Here is a 20,797-nt window from a genome sequence, read left to right as displayed (position 1 = left end):
CCTCGACGTCACGTCCGGCGACGGCGGCGGAGGCTGCGCCGTAGGCCTGGCAGGTACGGCCCCGGCAGTTGGTCCGTCGCGCTGTGGCGGCGAGTGGGGTCCGGAGGCGGTGGGGCCTGCGCGAGGAGCACCCGCGCAGGTGAGGAGGGCGGGCGGCGCGGGGCGAGCGCGGGAGGGCTGCGGGAGGGTGACGGCGCCGCCTGCCGCTGGCCGCCCGGGACCTGTGGGCGCGGCGTGGGCTCCGCTCGCCTGCCCGCAGCCGTCGCTTCCGCGGCCCTGCGTCCTCTCCTCGTGCCCAGCGGATCACTTCGCGCTGACGCCTGCTTCTCGTCGTCCCAAACTTTGATTTCCCCGACCGGCACCGGTTCCCGACCCTGGCTCCCCTGTCACCGTGCTCTGACCCCACCCCGGGTCACCGTCCCACCGTGCGCTGCTCACCTGTCCGCGCTCCCCAGAACACTTTCATTCCGTTCCTGTCTTCAGCGTGCGCCCTGTAATCTTGATCCAAGTCTTTATTGCTCTGATAAATGGGGTTGTTTGGGTAGAGTCAAGCCTCTCCTTTGCTTTCCTAGATTCCTCTCCGATTCAGGGCTTTCTCCTGCTACCCCTAGCTTGGGCTGGCCAGGGCATCACGTGCTCCTCTGGCTGCCCGGACCATGGATGGCTCCTTCGTCCAGCACAGCGTGCGGGTCCTGCAGGAACTCAACAAGCAGCGGGAGAAGGGCCAGTACTGCGATGCCACCCTGGACGTGGGGGGCCTGGTGTTCAAGGCACACTGGAGTGTCCTTGCCTGCTGCAGCCACTTCTTCCAAAGTCTCTATGGGGATGGCTCAGGGGGCAGTGTCGTTCTCCCTGCTGGCTTTGCTGAGATCTTTGGCCTCTTGCTGGACTTTTTCTATACTGGACATCTTGCCCTCACCTCGGGGAACCGGGATCAGGTCCTTCTGGCAGCCAGGGAGCTGCGAGTGCCGGAGGCTGTGGAGCTGTGCCAGAGCTTCATGCCCCAAAACTCAGTGGGACAGGCACCAAGTGGCCAGAGTGGCCTGGGGAACCCCGCCCCCTGTGATGGGAGCAGCTACAACAAGGAGCCAGCGGGCTTGGAGGAAGAGGAAGTTGCAAGGACTCTCAGTCAGGTCCCCAGGGATCAGGAGCCCAGCAGCAGTCACCGTCCCCAGAGGTCCCCTCTCGGTCTGCCTGCTCAGACTGACAGTCCCTCCTTCCCCCGTGGAAAACTCAAGCAGGCCCTGAAGCATGGTCCCCCTGAGGACAAGGAGCCGGAGGACTGCAAAGTGCCCACAAGGCCCCTGGAGGCCGAAGGTGCCCAGCTGCAGGGTGGGAGTAATGAGGTACTATACCCAGGGCTGCCAGAGGGGAAGGCGGGGGGGGGGTGCCGGGATGACACTTTCCTGGGTACCTCTAGACTTCATGGTAGATTTCTGTTACACATGTTTGGAACAGAAAGCTTTCTCCAAACAGAGAGAGAGCCAGTTGCATCCTGCAGCCCCAGCTGATCCTTCTGCAGGTCAGAGCTGTCCATGGTTGCAGTTTTCTGGGGTGAAGTGGGCAGCATCGGGGGGGTAGGGTGGGTAGTGAAACCTAGCCAGGACTCCTACTCCCCACCGGCAAAGCCATTGCCTTCCTAATCCAGGATTCAGATGCTGCCTTCCCTGGAACCCTGAGGGGGAGGCCTGGGTTGGGGATTGGGGTGGAAATGGAGCTGCGTCCCCTGAAACTTAGCCCCCATAGCACCTTCTGAACACTTCGGTGATGTCATCCTCTCCTGTTTCCTCTTCCGCTCCAGTGGGAAGTGGTGGTTCAAGTTGAGGATGACAGGGACGGCGATTATGTTTCCGAGACTGAGTCTGTGCCCACCAGGAAGAAGTCCAACATAGTCAAAAAATCCTGTGCTCCCGAGCCAGCCCTGAGCACAGGTCCCCACGCAGCTGAGCCCGCTGAGCACAGAAGAGGTCCGGCAGTGCCAGTCGAGTGCCCCACGTGTCAGAAAAAGTTTCTCAGCAAATATTACTTAAAGGTCCACAACAGGTAAATGTTCTGAATTTGTTTCCTTTTCCCTTCTGCCATTCCCAGTTGGGGAGAGGGGGCCTGAGCTCCCACTTCTGAGCTAAGGAGAGGCTGGGGCTCCGTCTCAGAGCCACAGCACTTGGCACGGCCCTGCCTCTGATCATCAGAGAGTGAGAACCGAGCTGTGGGCAGCTCTTTCTTCCTCCACCTGCCCACCATAGGCTCTGTGGTTGGGGGCGGACACTTTGCTAACAGGCTCTGCCCACTGAGGGCCTTGGCCTGCCGCTGGCTTCTGCCAGGAGGGAGAGATGCACGTGGCCCCTGTGCTGGAGCGTCAAGGCTGCCCGGGCATTTCTAAAGCTTGGAGGTGGGGCTTTGGGCCGAGATGCGGACCTTTGGGGCTGCTGCCCGTGTTCCTGTCAGCCCTGGCTGTCAGCAGAATCTAAAAGAGCATCTGTCTAGAGCTGCTGTGTCCAGTGACATGGTCCTCAGCCACGTGTGGCTGCTTTCATTTTAAATTACAGTTAAATAGAAAGTAAGTTCCTTGGATGCAGCAGCCACATTTCAAGGGCTCAGGTGCCACCTGTGGCCACTGGCCTGAACTGGACAGTGCAGACCTAGGAGGTTTCCTTCGTTGCTGAGTTCTCTCGGTCAGCACTGCTCCAGAGCCTCCACAGGGCCGCTGGGGCTGACGCACAGGTGGCATGCATCAGTCCATCACGGTGCTCTTTCTGGCCACGGCTGGGTTGGCTTAGCCACGTTTCTCAGTAGGACAATTGAGGAACCCACTCCTGAATGATAGGTTGGGGCTAGGGGGAGAACCTGTTGGCTGTACCTGTGCCCTTTGCTTTGGGGCAGCTGCTGCCAGTGGAGTGTTGGGGAGAATCCCAGTGAGGGAGGAGCATGGGGCAGGGGGGATCCCCTGGATGATCCCTGCATGTAAGATTTCAGTGTAGGGCACCACCCCCCACCCCTACCATGCACTTCAGGTTGCTGAGCTGGCCCTGAGAACAGGAGGCTGGGGGGGTGGCCTCACATGGTCATTGGGGTGGGGGACGAGGACAGTGGGGAGAGAGCAGCAGAGGGTGAGAGACGTGTCTGGCCTCTGGCAGGTTGGCACATGCCTTCCTGATGCTACACGTGGGCTCCAGGGTCCTGGTTCACTTGATTCATTCGTTCAACAGACCACCCGCCAGGTGGCTGACAAGACTGCTCTAGGCACCTGGGATACTTTAGAGGACAAAACAGATCCCTAGTGGAGCTGACATTCCAGCAGGGTGAGGCAGATGACAAACCTAACAAATGAGCAAATTATATGCTGTGGTTGAAGGTGGGAAGTTCTGTGGAAGAGAGAACAAGTAGAGCAGGGCCAGGGGTTTGGGGCATGTGGGGTGGAGTCAGGTTACAATTTTAACTCCAAGTGGCCTGGGTAGTCTTACGGAGAAGGTGAGGCTTGAGTAAGGTCTCAAGAGGATGAGGAAGTGAGCGGGGTGCGCTGGGCAGAGGGAAAGACAGAGCAAAGGCCTGAGGCAGAAGTGAGTCTGGCGTGACGGAGGCCAGTGGGCCTGCCCAGAGGAGCCAGGCGGGGGCCCGGGGAGGGAGGCCATGAGGTGAGGGGTGGGCTGTCAGCCAGGGAGCCCCAGAGGCCTCTGAGTGAAACGGGAGCACTGGAAGGTTTTGAGCCCAGAAGGATGTGAGCTGACTTACACTCAAAGGATGCCTCTGGCTGCTGAGCCTGTGGCCTGCTGGGGAGCCAGGAGTGGGAGCAGGGGGACCAGGTAGGAGGCTCGGGCAGCCTGCAGTCCAGGCGGTGTCGGTGCAGGTGAGAAGTGGGCTGGTTCTGGCCGGGTTTGGGGAGCAGGGCCCACAGAACCCTGGCACGTTGAACTGTTTGTCCAGGTAGTCAGGACCCAGGGGCCGTCTGCCTTTGGAGAGGGCTGGCTCTGGCTCACCCTACGGGCTCTGCAGCCTGGACCATAGGGGCCCTGCCCTCGGGCTTTCTGGGTCCACCTGAGCCCTGGTGTTCTGCGCTGGGCTGCCCTCGGGACGGTGCCATCCTCTGCCTGCAGCACAGCCTGGGGCATGGGGGCAGGCCTCGGGTGAGTCCTCTCAGCCCCCAGACCCCTTCAGGCTTCTCCTCCTCGCAGGAAACACACTGGGGAAAAGCCCTTCGAATGTCCCAAATGCGGGAAGTGCTACTTTCGGAAGGAGAACCTCCTGGAACATGAGGCCCGGAACTGCATGAACCGCTCGGAGCAGGTACTTGGGGCCGGCTGGGTGCTGCGGGCACCATCTCGCACCGCCTCGCCCGCCTTGCCTCCTGGCTGGAAGGGCCCAGGAGCCTGCGCGGATGGGGGCTGTAACCCCAAGAGAGCTGCAGTTTCTTGGGTGCCGTCCGTCCGTGTGTTGTTTGTACAGGTGGGGACTCCGAGGTCCCAAGGGTGAAGGGACAAGCCCAGGAGGGACTCGGTGGGAGATGTTCTGGGTTTGCCCGCCCAGGTCTCTGGGCCCAACAGCTCCTTGGGCTTTGGGGAAAGACCCCCTGGCCAGCCCCCCCCCCCCAGGTGGTGGGGCCCAGCCCTCCTCAGCCCACTCTCCTCTTCCTGGATGCCTGTCCCAGTGGGCAGCAGGGGTCGTGGGTGGGGCTGCCGGCCTCGCCCTACCAGTCTGGGCATGCGCAGGGCCTGGCACATGGCGGAACGGCCAGGGCAGGTGGGTTACGTGTTGCCCTCTCCCACCCAGCACGCCCCCCCTCAGGCAGACTCCTCCCAGCAGCGAGTGGAAGCCCCCGTCGCAGGCGGAGGCCACCCCTGATGCCGGCCCTGCTTGCCCCTCACACTGCCAGGTCTTCACCTGCTCCGTGTGCCAGGAGACCTTCCGCCGGAGGATGGAGCTGCGGGTGCACATGGTGTCCCACACTGGGGAGATGCCCTACAAGGTCAGGCCGGGCCCACGGGCTGGGGCCGGGGGGCTGCCCAGGACTCTCCCGCGAGCCCTTTCTGTGGAGTGGTGCCAGGTGCCTCACCCTGGATGGCACAGCAAGGGCCACAGCCTCCCTTGCCCATCCTCCACCCCCATCTCTGCAGCTGGGCCCCCTGGCCTCCCTGAGACCCCTTTTCGGCTCTTGTTCCTCTCCCTGAAGGGTGGGCTCAGCATCCCCATGAGTGCACACCGGGGCAGCTGGGGCCGTGGAGTCCTGTGGGGCCCTCCAGGATGCTGCCCTTCACGTCAGAGCCTCTCGGGCTGGCCCAGATGGCCCTGGGGTGGCCCAGGTTCTGTTGGTGCCACTGCCCTGGGGGTGACGGTGGGGCTATTTTTCAGTGCTCCTCCTGCTCCCAGCAGTTCATGCAGAAGAAGGACCTGCAGAGCCACATGATCAGGCTGCACGGAGCCCCCAAGCCCCATGCTGTACGTGACCAGGGCTGGGCCGGCGCTGGGCTGCCTAGGCTGGGGGCCACAGGAGAGGGAGGTGGCTGGGGCTGGGCCCACATGGACAGGCCACATGGAGTCCTGGGCAGCTCCCACCCTGCCCTCACCCTGCCCTGGGGCCCTCGGCCTGTCCCCTGTGCCTGGCAGTGCCCCACCTGTGCCAAGTGCTTCCTGTCGCGGACAGAGCTGCAGCTGCACGAGGCTTTCAAGCACCGCGGGGAGAAGCTGTTCGTGTGTGAGGAGTGTGGGCACCGGGCCTCGAGCCGCAACGGCCTGCAGATGCACATCAAGGCCAAGCACAGGTTGGTGTCTGCCCGTCTTTCCCTGCCCAGGGCAGAGTTTGCTGACATTCGCACGGGATGAGAGTCCCCCCCCATCCCTGAATCTTGGGCCTGCAGGCCTTCTTGGGTTAGGGGACATGAAGGATGAGCAAGAGTTTGCGAGGTAGGGAGCTGGGGGTGGGGATTTCAAGCTAAAAGCAGCTCTGTATCTTACAGAGCAGCTTCTTAGGCCTCTGCCACGTCTCCTGTGCTCTTCCATCCTTACTCCCATGACTCTGGCTCTGCAGACATTCCCTTCCATTTGTGGGTTGGAGGTGGACCCTCCTTCCACCCAGGGGCTCGGGGCAGCCTCCCCATTCCCAGGGCATGGCGGCCAGGCGTGACCCGGCTGCAGTGGAGGTGAAGGTGTCTCCCCGACAGGAACGAGAGGCCGTATGTGTGCGAGTTCTGCAGCCATGCCTTCACCCAGAAAGCCAACCTCAACATGCACCTGCGGACGCACACAGGCGAGAAGCCCTTCCAGTGCCACCTCTGCGGCAAGACCTTCCGCACCCAAGGTGAGGCTGACCCCACCCACCCCCAGCCCCATGTGGGCCCTGCTGCTGAGCCCCCACCTCGTCCCCACAGCCAGCCTGGACAAGCACAACCGCACCCACACGGGCGAGCGGCCCTTCAGCTGTGAGTTCTGCCAGCAGCGCTTCACGGAGAAGGGCCCCCTCCTGAGGCACGTTGCCAGCCGCCACCAGGAGGGCCGGCCCCACTTCTGCCAGATCTGTGGGAAAACCTTCAAAGGTATCTGGGCTGGCCTGGGGACCCCCCACCCACCCCCACTCTTCCCCGGGGATGCCCCTGGAGGAGCCGGAGTCTGGGCCATCTCCGTTTCCAGCTTATTCAGTCGAAAGGTTTCCGGGAGGAGCAATCAGTCTTCTAGGGCGGACAGAAACAAGGCACTGTGGCCTGCTCAGCCCACTTTTCTGGGGGCTCCCAGTCTCATTGTGCGGGTGGGACCCGTGCCCACTCCCCACACTTCCTGGGGGGAGGAGCCCTAACGCTGTCCTGGGCCTCCTGCAGCTGTGGAGCAGCTACGTGTGCACGTCAGGCGGCACAAAGGCGTGAGGAAGTTCGAGTGCACTGAGTGTGGCTACAAGTTCACCCGGCAGGTAGGGCAAGGGCCCCGGGTCACCTCTCACTACCCCCAGCCCCCCCATCCCCGAGCACCCCTCCACCCGCAGGCCGACCCCCTGCCTGGCTTGACACCCCCCCCTCGGCTGCTCCAGGCCCACCTGCGGAGGCACATGGAGATCCACGATCGTGTGGAGAATTACAACCCACGGCAGCGCAAGCTCCGGAACCTGGTCATCGAGGACGAGAAGGTGGTGGTGGTGGCGCTCCAGCCGCCTGCCGAGCTGGAGGTGGGCTCGGCCGAGGTGATTGTGGAGTCCCTGGCCCAGGGTGGCCTGGGCCCCCAGCTCCCTGGCCAGAGACTGTGCATGGATGAGGGCTTCACCGGCCCAGGTGTCATGGAGCCCCCCCTCATGATCACGGCTGCCATCTCCGAGGACTGCGACACGTAGCCCCCTGTGGAGCACCCCCAAGGAGCCCTCTGGCTTTGGACGTGCCTGTTTCGGGCCTGCCACGGTCTGTCCCCCGGGAACCTGGAGCTGCAAAAGGACGCCAGTGACGTGCTTCTCCCTTGCGTGTGCCTGCCTGGGCCTTCCTGGCCACCCTCTCAGTTGGCAGCTTCCCCGTCTTGCCGGGAGACCCAGCTCGGGGAACGTGGGCCTCTGGCCCTGGACCTGCTCTGTGTCTATTTTCCTCATTCCTTCTGGACCGTGGACTGGGAAGCCTTAGCCAGACACTGATGGTTTCCTCTTTCATATTTCAGGTGAGACCAGCTAGTGGAGGTAGAACTCACTCCTAAGCCTCCGGGAGTCAAAAGAGCGGCCAGGGCCCCTGCCGATGGCCTCGCTGGCTCGAGGCAAGATGGGCACAGATGCCTGGGCCCTGAGGCGGCCGGCGTGGGTCAGCCCTGTGGACGCTGGCTGGTGGCGTGCCCACCAGAGGGCTCCCTTCCCTCGGGGGCCCAGCTCGGCTGCTCGGGGGTGCAGGGAGGCCAGGCCAGGCCGGTGAGAGGCCTCGGTGGTCCCAGGGCAGTGCCTGGTGCTCAGGTTCCCCAGCTGCGGGGCGGGGTGCCCGACGGCCTGCGGGCTGCCTTTGAGTCCCTTCACCTTCTGTATTTATAGCTCTGTGGCCCTGGGCGGGTTACCAGCTGCTGGCTGCTTTCACTTTCTTATCTTTCAACAGAATTGTAACAGTACGTGCTTCACAGACAAGGAATAAATGAGAAAACTCACTGTCCGGTTACTTGTTGCTGGATAACAAGCCACATGCACACTTAACGGGGCTCGGGGACTTGCTTTCACCAGGACTTGCTCACGTGGCAAGTTGGTGCTGCCTGTCAGCTGGGACCTCAGCCAGGGTGGGGGTCCGGGGCCTGGGTGCCACTCCCCACACTGCCTAGGCTTCCGACAGAAGGCTTGGAAGTCAGGTGTTGTCACCTCTGCCTGTTCTGTTGGTCGCAGTCACCAAAACACCACTCCCGAGACTCGAGGGGAGAGGCTGTGGCCTCCGTCACCCAATGGGAGGACTGTCAGACTCAGCAGCCACAGTTTAAAACTGCGGAAGCTCAGTGCTCGGCACCCAGGAAATTCCAAAGCAGTGTGATCACCAGAGCAGATCCAAAGCAGTGAGTCTGGAGGCACCCTCACCGGGGCCTCCTGGAACATCGGCCCCACGCCAAATCCCTCCTGCAGTGGGCGGCTAGGAAAGTTTCTGTGTTACACCCAGAACCCATCTAGCCATCCTTCCTTTTTCATCTTGCCCACTGGGGAGCTCAGAGCTAAAGACAGTATCATATGCAGTAACTGACACCCCAGGTTTCTGACTTATTTTCCTATCAGGTTATAAACATCTTCCTGTTTGGGAAAGGGTATTAAAAAAACAAACCCTAGTCTCCTTGTTCTCCCTCTCACCACCCAGGCCCTGCCTCTCCACCCTGCCCGCCAGAGGATGTGTAAGATGTTCCCAAGCTTGATGGCTTGTGTGAACCCCCAGTTTGTCTTGGGGTCTCCTCCTTATTTTGAGGTTCATCCCATGGCCCTTGTGTGCTCTGCCTATGGCTGACACAGGAGGGGCAGAGGGGAGGGGGAGCTCCAGCAGGGAGAATGAAGAGATTTAACCTGCCTGGGTCCCCAACTGGAGGACATGCAAGGGAGGTGACAGACCCCACCCACCCGGAAGGCCCAGCCGTGATACCACCAAGCAGCCCTGCCCCTCAGCCTCTTGGGCTCGGCCCTCCTTTCCACTCACACCTCAGGAGGGTCTGAGCTGAAGGGCCCGAGGTCCTAAACAACCCCCCTAAGCCCCGCAGCGTGTCCCTCGGCTCCCCAACCCCACCCTCCAGGGGAGGTGCTTCTCTGCCATCCTTGCCCTACGCCGGGCCTCGCCCTGGAGGATTCCCAGAAGGCACAGCAGCACAGGGTGGCAGCAACATCCAATGTCTAAGAAAAGTTTTTATTTCAAAAAGTATTAAAGCCATCCTAAAAGCTTAAACAAGATTCTGGACATGAAAGCTTACAAAATAAACAAATAAATATGGCAAACCTGCCCCACACTGGGGCGCAACTTGATGTTGTACGTGAAAGGGGGTGTCCTTTACTAGGAAATCACAAAACAGGACACTCTAGATTAGCGTCAAATACTAGTCTCTGAACGTCGTAACCTGTGGCCCAGCCAGCACCCGTCCCGAGGCTGGTGTGGGGACGCCGGCTGGGGGAACGAGCAGGGGAGGGTTAGGGACGGCAGGCTCCTGCAGGGCCACCCCAACCCCGCACCACCCGCGGGAAGGGGTCTGCTGGCTGGCCGGAGCGGCTGTCCCCGAGGCTGCCGGCACCTCCCCCCTTCTCCATCACTGGTCTTTCAAACCCAAAGTCGGGGTGCTGGTAGTGGGGCGTGGGGAGTCCTGGAGGGTGGCTGTCAGAGGGACACAGACCCACCCCTCTTCCTCCTCTGCTGGGCCACACCCAAACCAGCTGATGACAGAAGCCACCAAGAGTGGGACCCGGTGGCTGTCAGTCATGGGGAAGGGGTAAGGAGGAAAAGGGCAGGGACCAGGACGCCGGCTGCCCAGTGGGGCCTGCGGAAGGAAGGCTGCACAAAGGCCCTGAACCCGCACTGGAAGCGGTGAGCAGGCTGAGCTCCAGCCCTGGGCCTGGTGGTCACCGCTGCAGAGGGCTAGAAACAGAAAGGCTGTCTCGACAGGAAAATGTGACAGCAGGAAAGTGTCTGCAGGAGACACCCTGCCCCAACTAAAGAGCTTTACTGCATGCCTCTCCCCGCGAGCTGCTGCCCTGGGACTGCCCTTGACCTTGCTAGCTGCAGCCTGGTATCCTGGGAGGTGGGAAGAGCTTCTGTGACTCGTGTCCAACGACCCCCCACTCTGCCTTCCTGGCTCCAAGGGCCCCAAGGAGACAGGCCTGGGGCCCCGGGTGAGGGGCCAAGGCCTCTGGGCTGAGCTGTGCCCGGTGTACAGTGAGGGCTCGCTCCACCCTGTACACCTGCACCCTCCTTCCCCCCGCAGGGTGGAAAGGGTGGTGCTGGGTGGTGGCCGCCCTGGCCCTGCGGCTCCCGTGGCTAGAAAAGAGCCACCGTCAGGCGGAAGGCCAGGGCCTTGTGCCTGCAGAGGAGCCCGGTGCGGTGGCTGCCCCCTCTGCTGGGAAGCGGGGGCCACAGGGAGGAACCATCCAGGGCTGGGACCCCAGCTGGGGGGCTGCCTCACTCACCCCGCAGTACACACTAGGACCAAGAGGGGTGAAGGGGGGTCCTGGGGAGCCCCTCATCCAGCCCTGAGGACCCAAATTTAACCAACTGCCAGGGGTACCCCCAATCCGAGAAGCCCAGGTCCACATTTCCCCACTGCTCCCAAGTCCACAGGCCAGGCCTGGCCAGCTGAGATGCCCCTGCAGGCCCCCAGACAGGAAGCCCCCACAGGCCGGGCACACGCCTTCCTCCCTGCACAACCCCCACCCGGTCCTCCCAACTGTGTGCAGTACACAGTAGGCGCTTAGTAATGACTGGGGGTTGACGTAAGCTCCACAGGCTCCTGGAGCAAGATGGTCGAACCCCATGACAGCGAAATGGCAGTGAGACGCCAAAGTGCAGCCACCCCAAGCCCACTGATGCCGGGGCTGCATGAAGGCAGCAAGGCTGTCCCCGGAGACCAGTGTGTGCCATCTTGCCATCAAAAGGGCTTCAAGTGCAATTTCTTGAGTAATGATCCTACGACTATTACTTCTCCTGGTGAGAACACATCTCTGAAAGCTATGTCACTGGGAAAAGGCAAATCAATGAATTTCAATTTTTCTAATAAGAGAAACAGCCCAGATGTCCTCTCTGGGAAGGGAAAGATGGATTCGGTCAAAGGCTACTTGAGGTGGCAAGAGGGACCACAGAGACCTTCCAGCTTCCTAGAGAAACTCGGGGCTCCCTGAGCCTCCGTTCTCCGGGGCTGCTGCTGCTTCTGGAGCTGGCCTTGCGCTTCCAAGAAACCTTAAATCCCCCCACCTGGCAGAAAGCTTTGGCAACGGCGCTTTTTAAACAGACTTAAAAGTCAAACAAACCCACCCGTTTCTTCGCTTTCCCTCACTTGTCGGAAGGAAGGCTCAAGCTGCAGGCACCCCAAACCCTGGAGCTCCCCGAGGCACCGCTGCCCAGGGCTCCCCTGGCAGCACCGGGATTCTCCGCTGGCAGGCACGGCCAGGGCGCAGGGGTGGGGCACACCCACCCCCTCCAACACCTGCAGGGTCTGCGTGGCCGAGTGTGAACCAGGGGCTCCCCGGGCCTTGTGTTGGGGCTCTGGCCTCTCACTGCCTGGGTCCTTGGGAGACGGGACGCTCAGCAGGCCCCCGGGGGCCTCCTTGGGGTCACACCCATTTTCAAAGTCCTGCTACATGCACCTTGGGGCCTGAGGTCACCTCCAGGAGCCCCAGCCCCAAGAGGTGCATTGCTGTGAGACACCCCCCTTCTGGGAGGCTGGCCCACTGAGGGTCTGCAGAGGACATGGCGTTTGGGGCCCCACAGCAGCCAGCCTCACTTGATCCCCAATGCTCCAGGCCCAGACGGGTGCAGATGGCTGAGAACCTGCGGGAAGGCAGGCCCAGAACCCCCTCAGGCCTCTCACGGGGGAACCCTCCCCGCCCCTGGTTCCCCTAGAGGTGGGAGCAGGTGGCAGCAGCAAGAGGGGTGTGTGCTGCATTGGCGAGCTGGGGCCCCACAGGTTGGGGGTGACCCGTGCCCTTCTTCTGCCAAGGGCTTGAGTTCCAGCAGCCGGGACTCCCAGCTCCAAATGCACGGAAACTTTCTGGGTCATGGAGCCCACAAGGTCACTGCCTCCCCGCCCCAGCGGTGCCAGGTTACCTGCACCGAGGCTTGTCCTGGGCCAGGCCGGGGCTAGTGCAGCTCATCCAGCTGCTGCTGCTGCCGTGGCCAGCCTGAGTTCACATCACCGCCACCGGTGTCCAGCTCAAAGCCGCGCCCGCCCAGGGGTGCCTGGGGCATGAACTGGCGGAAGATGCTGACGCTGCCGTGCCAGAAGGTGGGCTCCGGGAGCCTCCCCACCACGCTCCACGCCCGCGTCTCGGGGTCATAGGCCTCCACCACATCCGAGAGCTCAAATGTGTTGTCGTACCCGCCGGACACGTACAGCTTCCCTCCCAGGACAGCCAGGCTGCCCCCGACGTGCACCTGCGGGCCGAGGGGTGTGGGTGAGAGGGGGCCTCAGCTCTTCTGTCCCCTTGTTTGTTCTGGGCTTTTGGCCCGTTGCACGGCTGATCCCACGGGCCTGAAATACTCTTCCCCAGATAGCTCCTTTCTCCCCTGTATCCTCACTACCTAGAGCAGGGCTGAGCTCCACTTAGGTACTGCTTGAGTGAGTGAACTCTAAGCAGCATGGTCCTGGGATCAAGACTGGAGTGTAGAAGGAGGAGACCACCCCCCCCCATCCACCAAAGGAGCTGGCACCCATAAAGGCCTGGCCCCACCCAAGCACCTGGCAAATACTCCCAACGCTGATGGTTCAGCCGCAAATGGGAGTGTGCCTGGGCCTCGGGCGCTGGCTCAGCTCTAAACGTACCTGATTCATAGCTGGGATCTTGTCCCACTCGTTCTTCACCGGGTTGTACACGTCCACCTCGGCGGAGTCGTCCCTGCGGAGGAAACGCGGATGGGGCCAGTCAGCTGGCGGGGGGAGCAGCCTGGAGAGAGCCGGGCCAGAGGTGGCAGGGCTGAGCGTGCCCCCCACCCAGGAACAGCACAGCCAGGGCCCTCTCCAGTGGGGTCGTCGGACGACAGCCCCGCCTCCCGGAGGTGGTCCGGCAGCCCCTCTGGCCCGGTGGGCCCACATCCTTGGTTCTCAGGAGTCAGGACCTGACCTGGGTCCCAGAGCCTGACTTCAAACCCAGGAGCGACTGCCCCCCCCGCAGCTGCCCCTGTGGGCTCCCTCCGTTCTTGAACCTGCCAGGTTCCTTCCCATCTCAGGGCTTGCAAACACCCCCACCCCCACCGCCCAATGCACACACACGTTTCCGACTCGTCTTTCCAACTTTGCGCCACCTCTTGGGAAAGCCGTCCATGGCTGGCCAGGCCCAGCCTCCCACCCCCGCCCGTGCTGCCCGGGTCCTCAGGACCTGGCACGATACGCATGGTCTGGGCAGAAAGACACCAGCAACGAGCCTTGGGATCGGGAGCCTTCGAGCCTCCTGATCCCTGCAAAAGGCTCCAGGGCCCCAAGGCCTAGCCTTGAAAGCAGAGACGCAGCCAGAAAAAAAAAACACAACAAAACACAAGGAAAAGCAATTGTCACCACAGTGATAACAATGGTCAGCAAACTTCTTCTGGGAAGGGCCAGGGGATGAATGTTTGCGGCTTTGCAGACCAGGTGGTTTCTGTCGCAGCCACTCAGTGCTGCCGTGGCCAGGCACAGGCAGCCACGGACGATCCCGGGCACAGGCGGCCACGGACGATCGTAAACAAATGCCCTGGCAACGTTCCAGCAAAACTTTGTTCACTGACACTGAAATTTGGATTTCATAGCATTTCTACATGCTGCCAAAATTTTTTTTCTTTTTTTTTAACTGCTTCCTGCCCCAATCATTAAAAAAGAAAAAAATATAGAAGCCAGTCTTAGTTCGTGGGTCATACAGTGATAATGAAGTGGTGGAACCCAATCCACTGGGCCAGGGGTCAGACTGTGTGGCGCTCCCAGCTCCTTCCTTGGTGGGACGGGGACATCCCAGCAAAAGGGCCACCTCTCACGGGAGCTGAGATGGGGCACTGCTCATAGGCCAGGCCAGCAGCCCCCACCCAGCACTGGCTGCCTCCCAGGGACAGGGGCTGTCCGGAGGCAGGTGGCACCCCAGACAGAAGTTATGTGGCTCATGAAGTGCCACAGACAGCACAGCTTGGGGATGGATGACCCCACGGCATCAGACCTGGACCCCAGGCCTGTCCTTCCCTGCCAGGATCGTCTCTTTCCTGCCCTGCTAACCTCCTCACGGGCAGAGGCCAGCCCCCCGCTACTCGCCTGGAGAAGTCTCACTGGAGGGGAAAGCGGCAGCCGTTGCAGCCACTCACTGTAGCCGTGCTGCTGCCCGGGGGTCCCAGGGCAGGTGCTGGAGCCCTGAGGGTTTAGCTAAGCCCTGTGCAAAAGACTAGCAGTGGGGGTGAGGGCACCCGAAAGCTTCCTTCCACAGGCCTGGGTGCAGCTGGCAAGTAATTCAGACCAGGAAGAGGAAACAGGGTGTGTCTTAGGTGGACAGGATGGCCCTCGGGCACGTGTTGTTCTAGGAACTAGGATGGGGATGGCATTCTCAAAGGTGCTTGTCCAACAGCTGAGGGGCCAAAGGAAGGTTCTGGCACTTGGATATGTTGTATTTATAGCCACCTCCACTGCCTCCTCTAAGGACACCTGGCACAGCTTGGCAAAAGACCAGATGATGTTTTATAACCAGGAACAGGCTGAGATTCCAGGGCTTTCTCGGAGAAGGCCACAGGTCACAAGCAACCCTGCCTCTGTTTCCAATGGGGCTCACCCCAAGGCTGGCCTGTTTCCGGAAAAGAGCCCTCAGCTCAGGCCTGGGGACGGAGAGGCAGACAAAGTGGGCATCCTCTGGGGTGCCCAGTTCAAAGCTCCAGACCAGAAGGAGACTGTCAGTTCAGGCAGGCCCCAGGGAGGGGAGCAGCTGCTATAGGCCGATGCACACAGGCGGGAGCTGTGTCCATGAGAAGGGGATTCCCAGTGCCCTCCTGGATCCTGCTGACCGGCTGGGAGGGGGCATCTGGCTATGACCAGCGGATGCACAGTGACCCGCTGGCTGTCAAGTCTCTGCTGGCTGTGGCCAAGGCCACAGCGGGCTGTAGTGGCCCTGAGTGCAGTGGCACCCTACCCTTGGGGCCTGGGTCACACCCCATACCGTCGTGGACAAGCCCCCTCCCACCCTAAGCCTCTGTCTTGCCATCTGTGAGATGGGACAGCAGTGGTGACCACCCCCAGGAGGCAGTTGGCAAGCACACAGCACAGCAAGCCCAGGGCTGCTCCTGCACCAGCTCTTATCGTGGCTCCCATGAGCAGCTGCAGGGGCCCCTCAGCAGCCTGCCGGGTACTGGGTCCCTCCCCAGGCAAGAGCCATGGGGCCCCTGGATGACACCATTGGCTAGACAAGCACTGATGTGCTGTGTGCACCAGACCCCGGGGGCCGGCGACAGGCAGCAGGGCTCAGGACCGCCCTCCAGCCCTAGGACAGAACCTGCTGGAAGTAGGCAGAAGCTGCTTTAATCAGAGGGGGCGGAGCAGCACCCCCACCTGCCCATCCGTGTGTCCCCTACCCTGCCCAAGACTCCCCAAAGACCCCCAAAAAGTGTGCTGACAACTCTTCTTGGCCTTTTTCAAATTCAAAATCCCCTTTAGGTAGAACAAGGTCCTTACTAACAAATGTCACAAGAGAACAACTGGGACTTTGATGGGATCCCCCAGGAAGGGGAAGTCCAGCCGAAAGGGACACATTTTTATTTAGCATCATCAAACCCTGAAGAGTTCTCCAAAGGGCCCACATCCCATCACACTTGGCTTTGCTGAACTAAGAAACCCAGGAGGCCCACAACCCTGAGAAACAGGGCACAGTGGTGCTGTAGGGTCAGAGACCCGGACTCAGACCCCAGCGCTGCCCGTTTCCTCCTCGGTGAACGGGAAGGCAGAACGAGCTGCCGAGCAGGCGGCAGGTGGGGCACCTGGGACGGGACTCACCTGACGAAGTACATGAGTCCGTTCAGGGTGACGGTCTTGGGGGCGAAGGACCACGGTGGCAGCTGGCCGCAGTCCACCAGGGACCACAGGTCCGTGTCGGGGTGGTAGCACTGCATCACCATGGCCTCCTTGCCGGCCAGCGAGCCGATGGCGTAGAGCCGGCCGCGGCAGGCGGTGGTGGAGCAGTTGTCCATGGGGTAGGCCATGGGCCGCAGGGCCTCCCAGGAGTCGGAGGTGTGGTCGTAGCGCTCCGTACTGTCCGCGGCCACCACGTAGAGCAGCCCGTCCAGCACGGAGGAGCTGTGGTACTCGCGAGCCTTCAGCATGGGCGCCACCTCCGTCCACTCGTTCACGCTCGAGTTGTACCGCCACACGCCGTCGTAGAGCCGCGAGCCATCGGAGCCGCCTGTGGGGGTCAACGGGGCGCAGGGTCAGCTCGGCTGATGGCCAAGTCCCCCCTACACCCCACCTGTACTTTTCGCCTCTCCCGGGGGGCTGCACCAGCTTCAACCTCCACACACGTCCAAGAGCCATCCTCTCTGCCCAAGGCCCAGGCCAGGGGCCTCCGGACGTAGCCAAGGCAACGCATGCGCTGACCGCTGCCCAGGAGCCACAAACAAGCGCCATCCCAGAAAAGAGTCCTGATGGTGCCACACAAAGGCCCCCGTGCTTCAATTCCAACCAAACAAGCAACCCCCATCTGTACCCCACCCCCACCAATACAATGTCAGATACACAACTGGGCAAGGGCATCAGGACTCAGGTGGCTGTGCCAGGGAAGCCACAGGGCATGTGGATGGGATGGGCAGGGTCCTGTCTGCCCAACGCTGGGCTGCCCAGAGGGGCCAAGGCAGAACGAGAGGGGCTCCACTTCATGCCACACGCTGGAAACTTAACCCAGAAAGTCATGCTGCAAAGGGGGCCCCTGGGTGGGGGTTAAGGAGGTGTGTTCCATTTGTAAAATTTCACTGAGTTCTTCAAGTGTGATGGGTACTTTCTGTCTCGGTCTTTCGTTTCAACAAAGAGCTTAAAGAAGAGAATGTGCTGGCTGTGATCATAAAGGCCCGTTCAGGACACCAGAATCTCCACATCCAGAAGGGAACCCCTTTGAGGCTGGTGTCCTGGAGCTGAGCAGACATTTTATCCGTCCAGTGAAGTTCAGAGCTCTTAAATGTAAAGCCCATTCTGCCTTCTTCCTTCCAAATGAGAAGAATGTCCAAAGCAGCTGAAGGCGGCTTTCTCGCCCCCATGGAACGTTGATGGGCAGCTGCCCAGAATGGCCAGGCCAGCTGCCTAAACCCAAAGGATTAGCTGCTCAGCTGTGACATTCACAGAAGGGCGTGCAGAATTGGGATGAATCTGGCCGGTTCTGGAAGCAAGTGTTCTGCCTAAAGTCACTGGCCAGACTTTGGGGGTGGAGAGGTGGGGGACAGGGTCCCCAACCAATACACTGGGTCAACCTCAGATTGGAAAGAGGGACTGATCCTGGCAGCTCCCAGCAGAGGCTGGACCCTGAGCTGACGTCCAGTGGGAACCAAGAGCATCCTTCAGGCGGCATGCCAAACTGTCGTGGGTCAGCATGTCGGAGCCTCTGCCTGGGAGCGAGGTTTTCTCCAGAATTCACCAGGTCGGACTTGATCCCATGCCCCGAAGCTCACTGGCCTGATTGTCACAGTCTCAGCAGAGCTACAGGTGGCGACTGAGTGGGTTCTTTTCCCTATAAGCCGCCACAGAGCCGCACCTCCTCCCACCACGGGAGGACATGGCCTCAAGTTTAAACGCTGATTTCTCTACAATGAAAAATGTGGGAGAAGTGCTGGGCAGAGCAGGCTGGGACCCGCCCACCATGACTCGGCAGTGTTTTGGGGTTTCGGCCAAGTGACTGGAAGAAAACCTCTTAGCATGTGACTGTGTTTACAGTCGTGGGCGGCCGGCTCAGCCTAAACCCCACGTGACGGTCAGCACGCAGCCTGGGAGCAAGTGCCAGGGCCCAAGGAACCTGTCACCAGTGACGGCCAGTGAGTCAGGAGCCTGTGGGGTTCCCCGTGTGAGGGATGGATGCATGTCTCTCAGGGCGTCATCCTGTCCCCGGATACCTTAAGGAAAAAAAGAAAGCACCTATTGTGCAGAGTCAGTGCCCCAGTATCTTCTACCCAAACAGGGGGTAGGCGGCACCATCTGCTGCACCCAGGCAGCCCCAGCTGTGGACAACAGAGAACCACAAGCAGCTACTTGTCCTCACTCGCACAAGGAGCTCTTTCTACCGGCTGAAAACGTCAACCCTCTGAAACGTCACTGGTTACCCATTTGCCAGCCCAGCGGAGGGAGGTAGGTCGGGAGAGTAGGAGAGCAGGGAGCCTCTGGGACTCAGACGTGGCTCGGGATCCCAGGCTCTGGGTTTCTCCAACTGGTGGACGTCCTCTCCCAGGGATGGACCCCAGAGTCTCTCCCGGCCCACTCACCTGTCACGTAGATGTCGTTGCCCAGCGCTGCGATGCTGTAGCCCCCACCTAGGTGGTCGGGGAACTCGGCCAGGTAGCGCCACTGGCCAGTCTGTGGGTTGTAGCAGTCGACGGTGACCAGCTCGTCGCAGTCCTGGTCGCAGCCGCCCACGAGGACCAGGATCTCGGCCAGGCCGGTGGAGGGGCGCGGCCGCATGCGGGGGCAGGGCCCGCGGTCGTGGCGGTCGTAGCGCGCCGCCTGGAAGTCGCGCGCCTCGCGCAGTAGTCGCAGGCAGGGCGGGCAGCGCGCCACCAAAGGCTCGGCCTCCACGTGCGCCAGCAGGTAGAAGCGGCGCACGAAGGGTAGGCGCACGGCCTCCAGCAGCTGCGGCCAGTGCGCGGCGCGGCGCGGCGGGTCGGCGCGCACCCAGCGCAGCGCCAGCTGGTAGGCGGCCTCCTCCTTGGGCACGCAGAGCCCGTCGTCGCGTAGGTAGCGCAGCAGGCGCGCCAGGGGCAGCCGCTCCAGCTGCTCCGGGCCCAGCTCGCCCACGTGGCGCAGGATGAAGCGCTGCGCCGCGCTCGCCAGCCCCGCGCAGCTGAAGGCCTCGGCAAAGTCCTGCATGTCCAGGCAGTTGGCCAGGTCGAGCTGCTGCTGCAGGAAGGCGCCGCACGCCTCCTTCACGGCCGGGAACTGCAGCAGGTCGGCGGCGCGCAGCAGCGGCTCGGCGTTGTCGCCGCTCACCGCCACGCGGCCCGTGTAGCTGAAGTCGAGCAGCAGCTGCAGCATGTCGGGCGGCACCCCGTGCAGGCGCACCCGCTCGGCGCGGCTCTCGCGCAGCTGCCCGGCGAACATGGCGCGGAAGTAGGGGCTGGCGGCCGCCAGCACGGCCCGGTGAGCTGGGAAGTCGCGCCCTCCCGCCGCCTCCAGGGTCACGTCCAGGAACTTGCGCTCGGCGCGGAGCTGGCTCAGGCCGCGCAGCAGGCTCAGGGCGTGCGCGGGGTCCGAGAAGGGCAGCACGGCCAGGGGCGCCGGCCGCTCCATGGCGCCTGTCGCTGCGGCCCGGGCCACTGCGTGAGGCTTCGGGACGCCAAGGCGCCTCTGCTATAAATAGGGGCCCCGCGCGGAATCCAGGGCGGGCGGGGCGCGGGGCGGAGCGCGCGCCGGGCACCGCCCACTTAACCCCGCCGTGCCCGGCGCGGCCTTCCCGGCCCCGCGTCCCCGGCGGAGCGCCCGGGCTCGCCGCCCCCTCGCGCCGCGGGCTGAGTCACCCGGCCTCCCGCCTCCCCTTCGCCGCCTTCCCGAGTCTTCCGGCAGCCTCCCGACGCCACTGGGCCGGGGATCAGCGGTGACCAGCGGCCCCTTCGCGCGCCCGGGAGCGGGGGGCCTAGCGGGCCTGCCCTCGGCCCGCACAGCCCGGCTGGAGGAGAGCGGGGCGCCCGCCCCCGAGGCCTCCCCCTCCGCGCCGGGCTCCCCGCACCGCCGCCGCCGCCCCGAGCCCGACAGCTGCTGGGCACAAGGGCTTTTTTTTTTAAAGTTCCTCTAGTTCAGAGGGTTGGTGGTTAACCGTCTCACGGGGCAGGTTTCAAACCACGGGATTGCCGCAGTTGAGGACCAAAAGACGAACAAGTCCAAGGTTTTTAGGTGCTGGAGTTTTTTTGGGGGGCGGGAAGCATTTATAATGGGAGCACTTTCCTTGCAGGAGTTTCAAGCTGAACTTCAGGCAGCCCCTAAAGAGTCCTTTTGGGGACTCTTGGGGACTCCAGCTGCCCTCCGAAGGGGCAGGCCTGCTTGAGTGGCCACCCACCCTGGCCTCCCCGGGGACACTAAGGTTTCAGAGACGGGGGTCCCCGCACCTTAAAAGCCTACCTTAAAAGCCAGGGGACGGGGCATTCAGAAATCTCAGCCCCTGTGCTTTATTTTAGTGCCAAGAGATAACAGCCCCAGGACACCACGTTATCAGCCGGTGACTATCTGCCAAACCTCCCTTATTTGGAAGCCCCCTTTTTCTCTAGTTTGAGGTTTGTTCTGCAGTTTTAGGGAAGACCCCTATTTTCCCTCCAGCCCCCTGGTTTGGCAGAGGAACCTCCGGTTTTAGTGATTTCTCATCAGCGCCCCCCCCCCCCCCCGCCCCCTTATAAACACATTCCTGGGGAATGCACCCATGGGTATCCGGGGCTGGCCAGGCCCAGCGGCAGTTGGCTGTCATTTCTCGGTTCCAGCTAAGCTGGCACAGCCTTCGGAGAAGTCATTTTCTCCCGATTCAGCC

At 62.0% G+C, this 20,797-nt stretch overlaps 2 protein-coding genes across 3 annotated transcripts; one reads left to right on the top strand and one right to left on the bottom strand.

Annotated features, from left to right (window-relative positions):
• Positions 1-11: 11 nt before the first annotated feature.
• ZBTB48 (zinc finger and BTB domain containing 48) lies at positions 12-9,378 on the top strand. Of its 2 annotated transcripts, none has more exons than XM_037828636.1 (11): positions 12-139; positions 573-1,346; positions 1,802-2,043; positions 4,170-4,281; positions 4,868-4,960; positions 5,344-5,430; positions 5,599-5,753; positions 6,153-6,289; positions 6,360-6,524; positions 6,804-6,892; positions 7,010-9,378. In XM_037828636.1, exons 2-11 carry the CDS (start codon positions 657-659, stop codon positions 7,304-7,306), a joined length of 2,067 nt encoding a protein of 688 aa, XP_037684564.1. In that variant the 5' UTR covers positions 12-139; positions 573-656; the 3' UTR covers positions 7,307-9,378. The 2 variants fall into 2 exon arrangements, with proteins under 2 accessions (XP_037684564.1, XP_037684565.1); XM_037828637.1 differs by having other exon boundaries at positions 19-139; positions 612-1,346.
• On the bottom strand, positions 9,285-19,642 carry KLHL21 (kelch like family member 21). Its single transcript, XM_037828638.1, has 4 exons — positions 18,552-19,642; positions 16,090-16,495; positions 12,922-12,994; positions 9,285-12,533 (listed from the first exon to the last, which is right to left on the bottom strand). The coding sequence occupies exons 1-4, from the start codon at positions 19,570-19,572 to the stop codon at positions 12,240-12,242; spliced, it is 1,794 nt and encodes a 597-aa protein (XP_037684566.1). The 5' UTR covers positions 19,573-19,642; the 3' UTR covers positions 9,285-12,239.
• Between the last annotated feature and the right edge of the window lie 1,155 nt (positions 19,643-20,797).

The sequence above is a fragment of the Choloepus didactylus genome, chromosome 2, assembly GCF_015220235.1.
Source record: "Choloepus didactylus isolate mChoDid1 chromosome 2, mChoDid1.pri, whole genome shotgun sequence".
Taxonomy (NCBI): Eukaryota; Metazoa; Chordata; class Mammalia; order Pilosa; family Megalonychidae; genus Choloepus; species Choloepus didactylus.
Note: the sequence above shows the minus strand (reverse complement) of the source record. Positions and strands in the feature narration are given on the sequence as shown.

Bases quoted from the DNA above. Each gene is read 5' to 3' on its own strand.
- KLHL21 (XM_037828638.1), bottom strand. From the start codon at position 19,572: ATGGAGCGGCCGGCGCCCCTGGCCGTGCTGCCCTTCTCGGACCCCGCG. The intron at 12,995-16,089 runs GTGAGTCCCGTC...TTTCCTCCGCAG, and splicing joins GGACTCATGTACTTCGTCAG to GGACGACTCCGCCGAGGTGG. The intron at 12,534-12,921 runs GTACGTTTAGAG...CTCGGCCCGCAG, and splicing joins AGATCCCAGCTATGAATCAG to GTGCACGTCGGGGGCAGCCT.
- ZBTB48 (XM_037828636.1), top strand. From the start codon at position 657: ATGGATGGCTCCTTCGTCCAGCACAGCGTGCGGGTCCTGCAGGAACTC. The intron at 4,961-5,343 runs GTCAGGCCGGGC...GCTATTTTTCAG, and splicing joins CTGGGGAGATGCCCTACAAG to TGCTCCTCCTGCTCCCAGCA. The intron at 6,525-6,803 runs GTATCTGGGCTG...GGCCTCCTGCAG, and splicing joins CTGTGGGAAAACCTTCAAAG to CTGTGGAGCAGCTACGTGTG.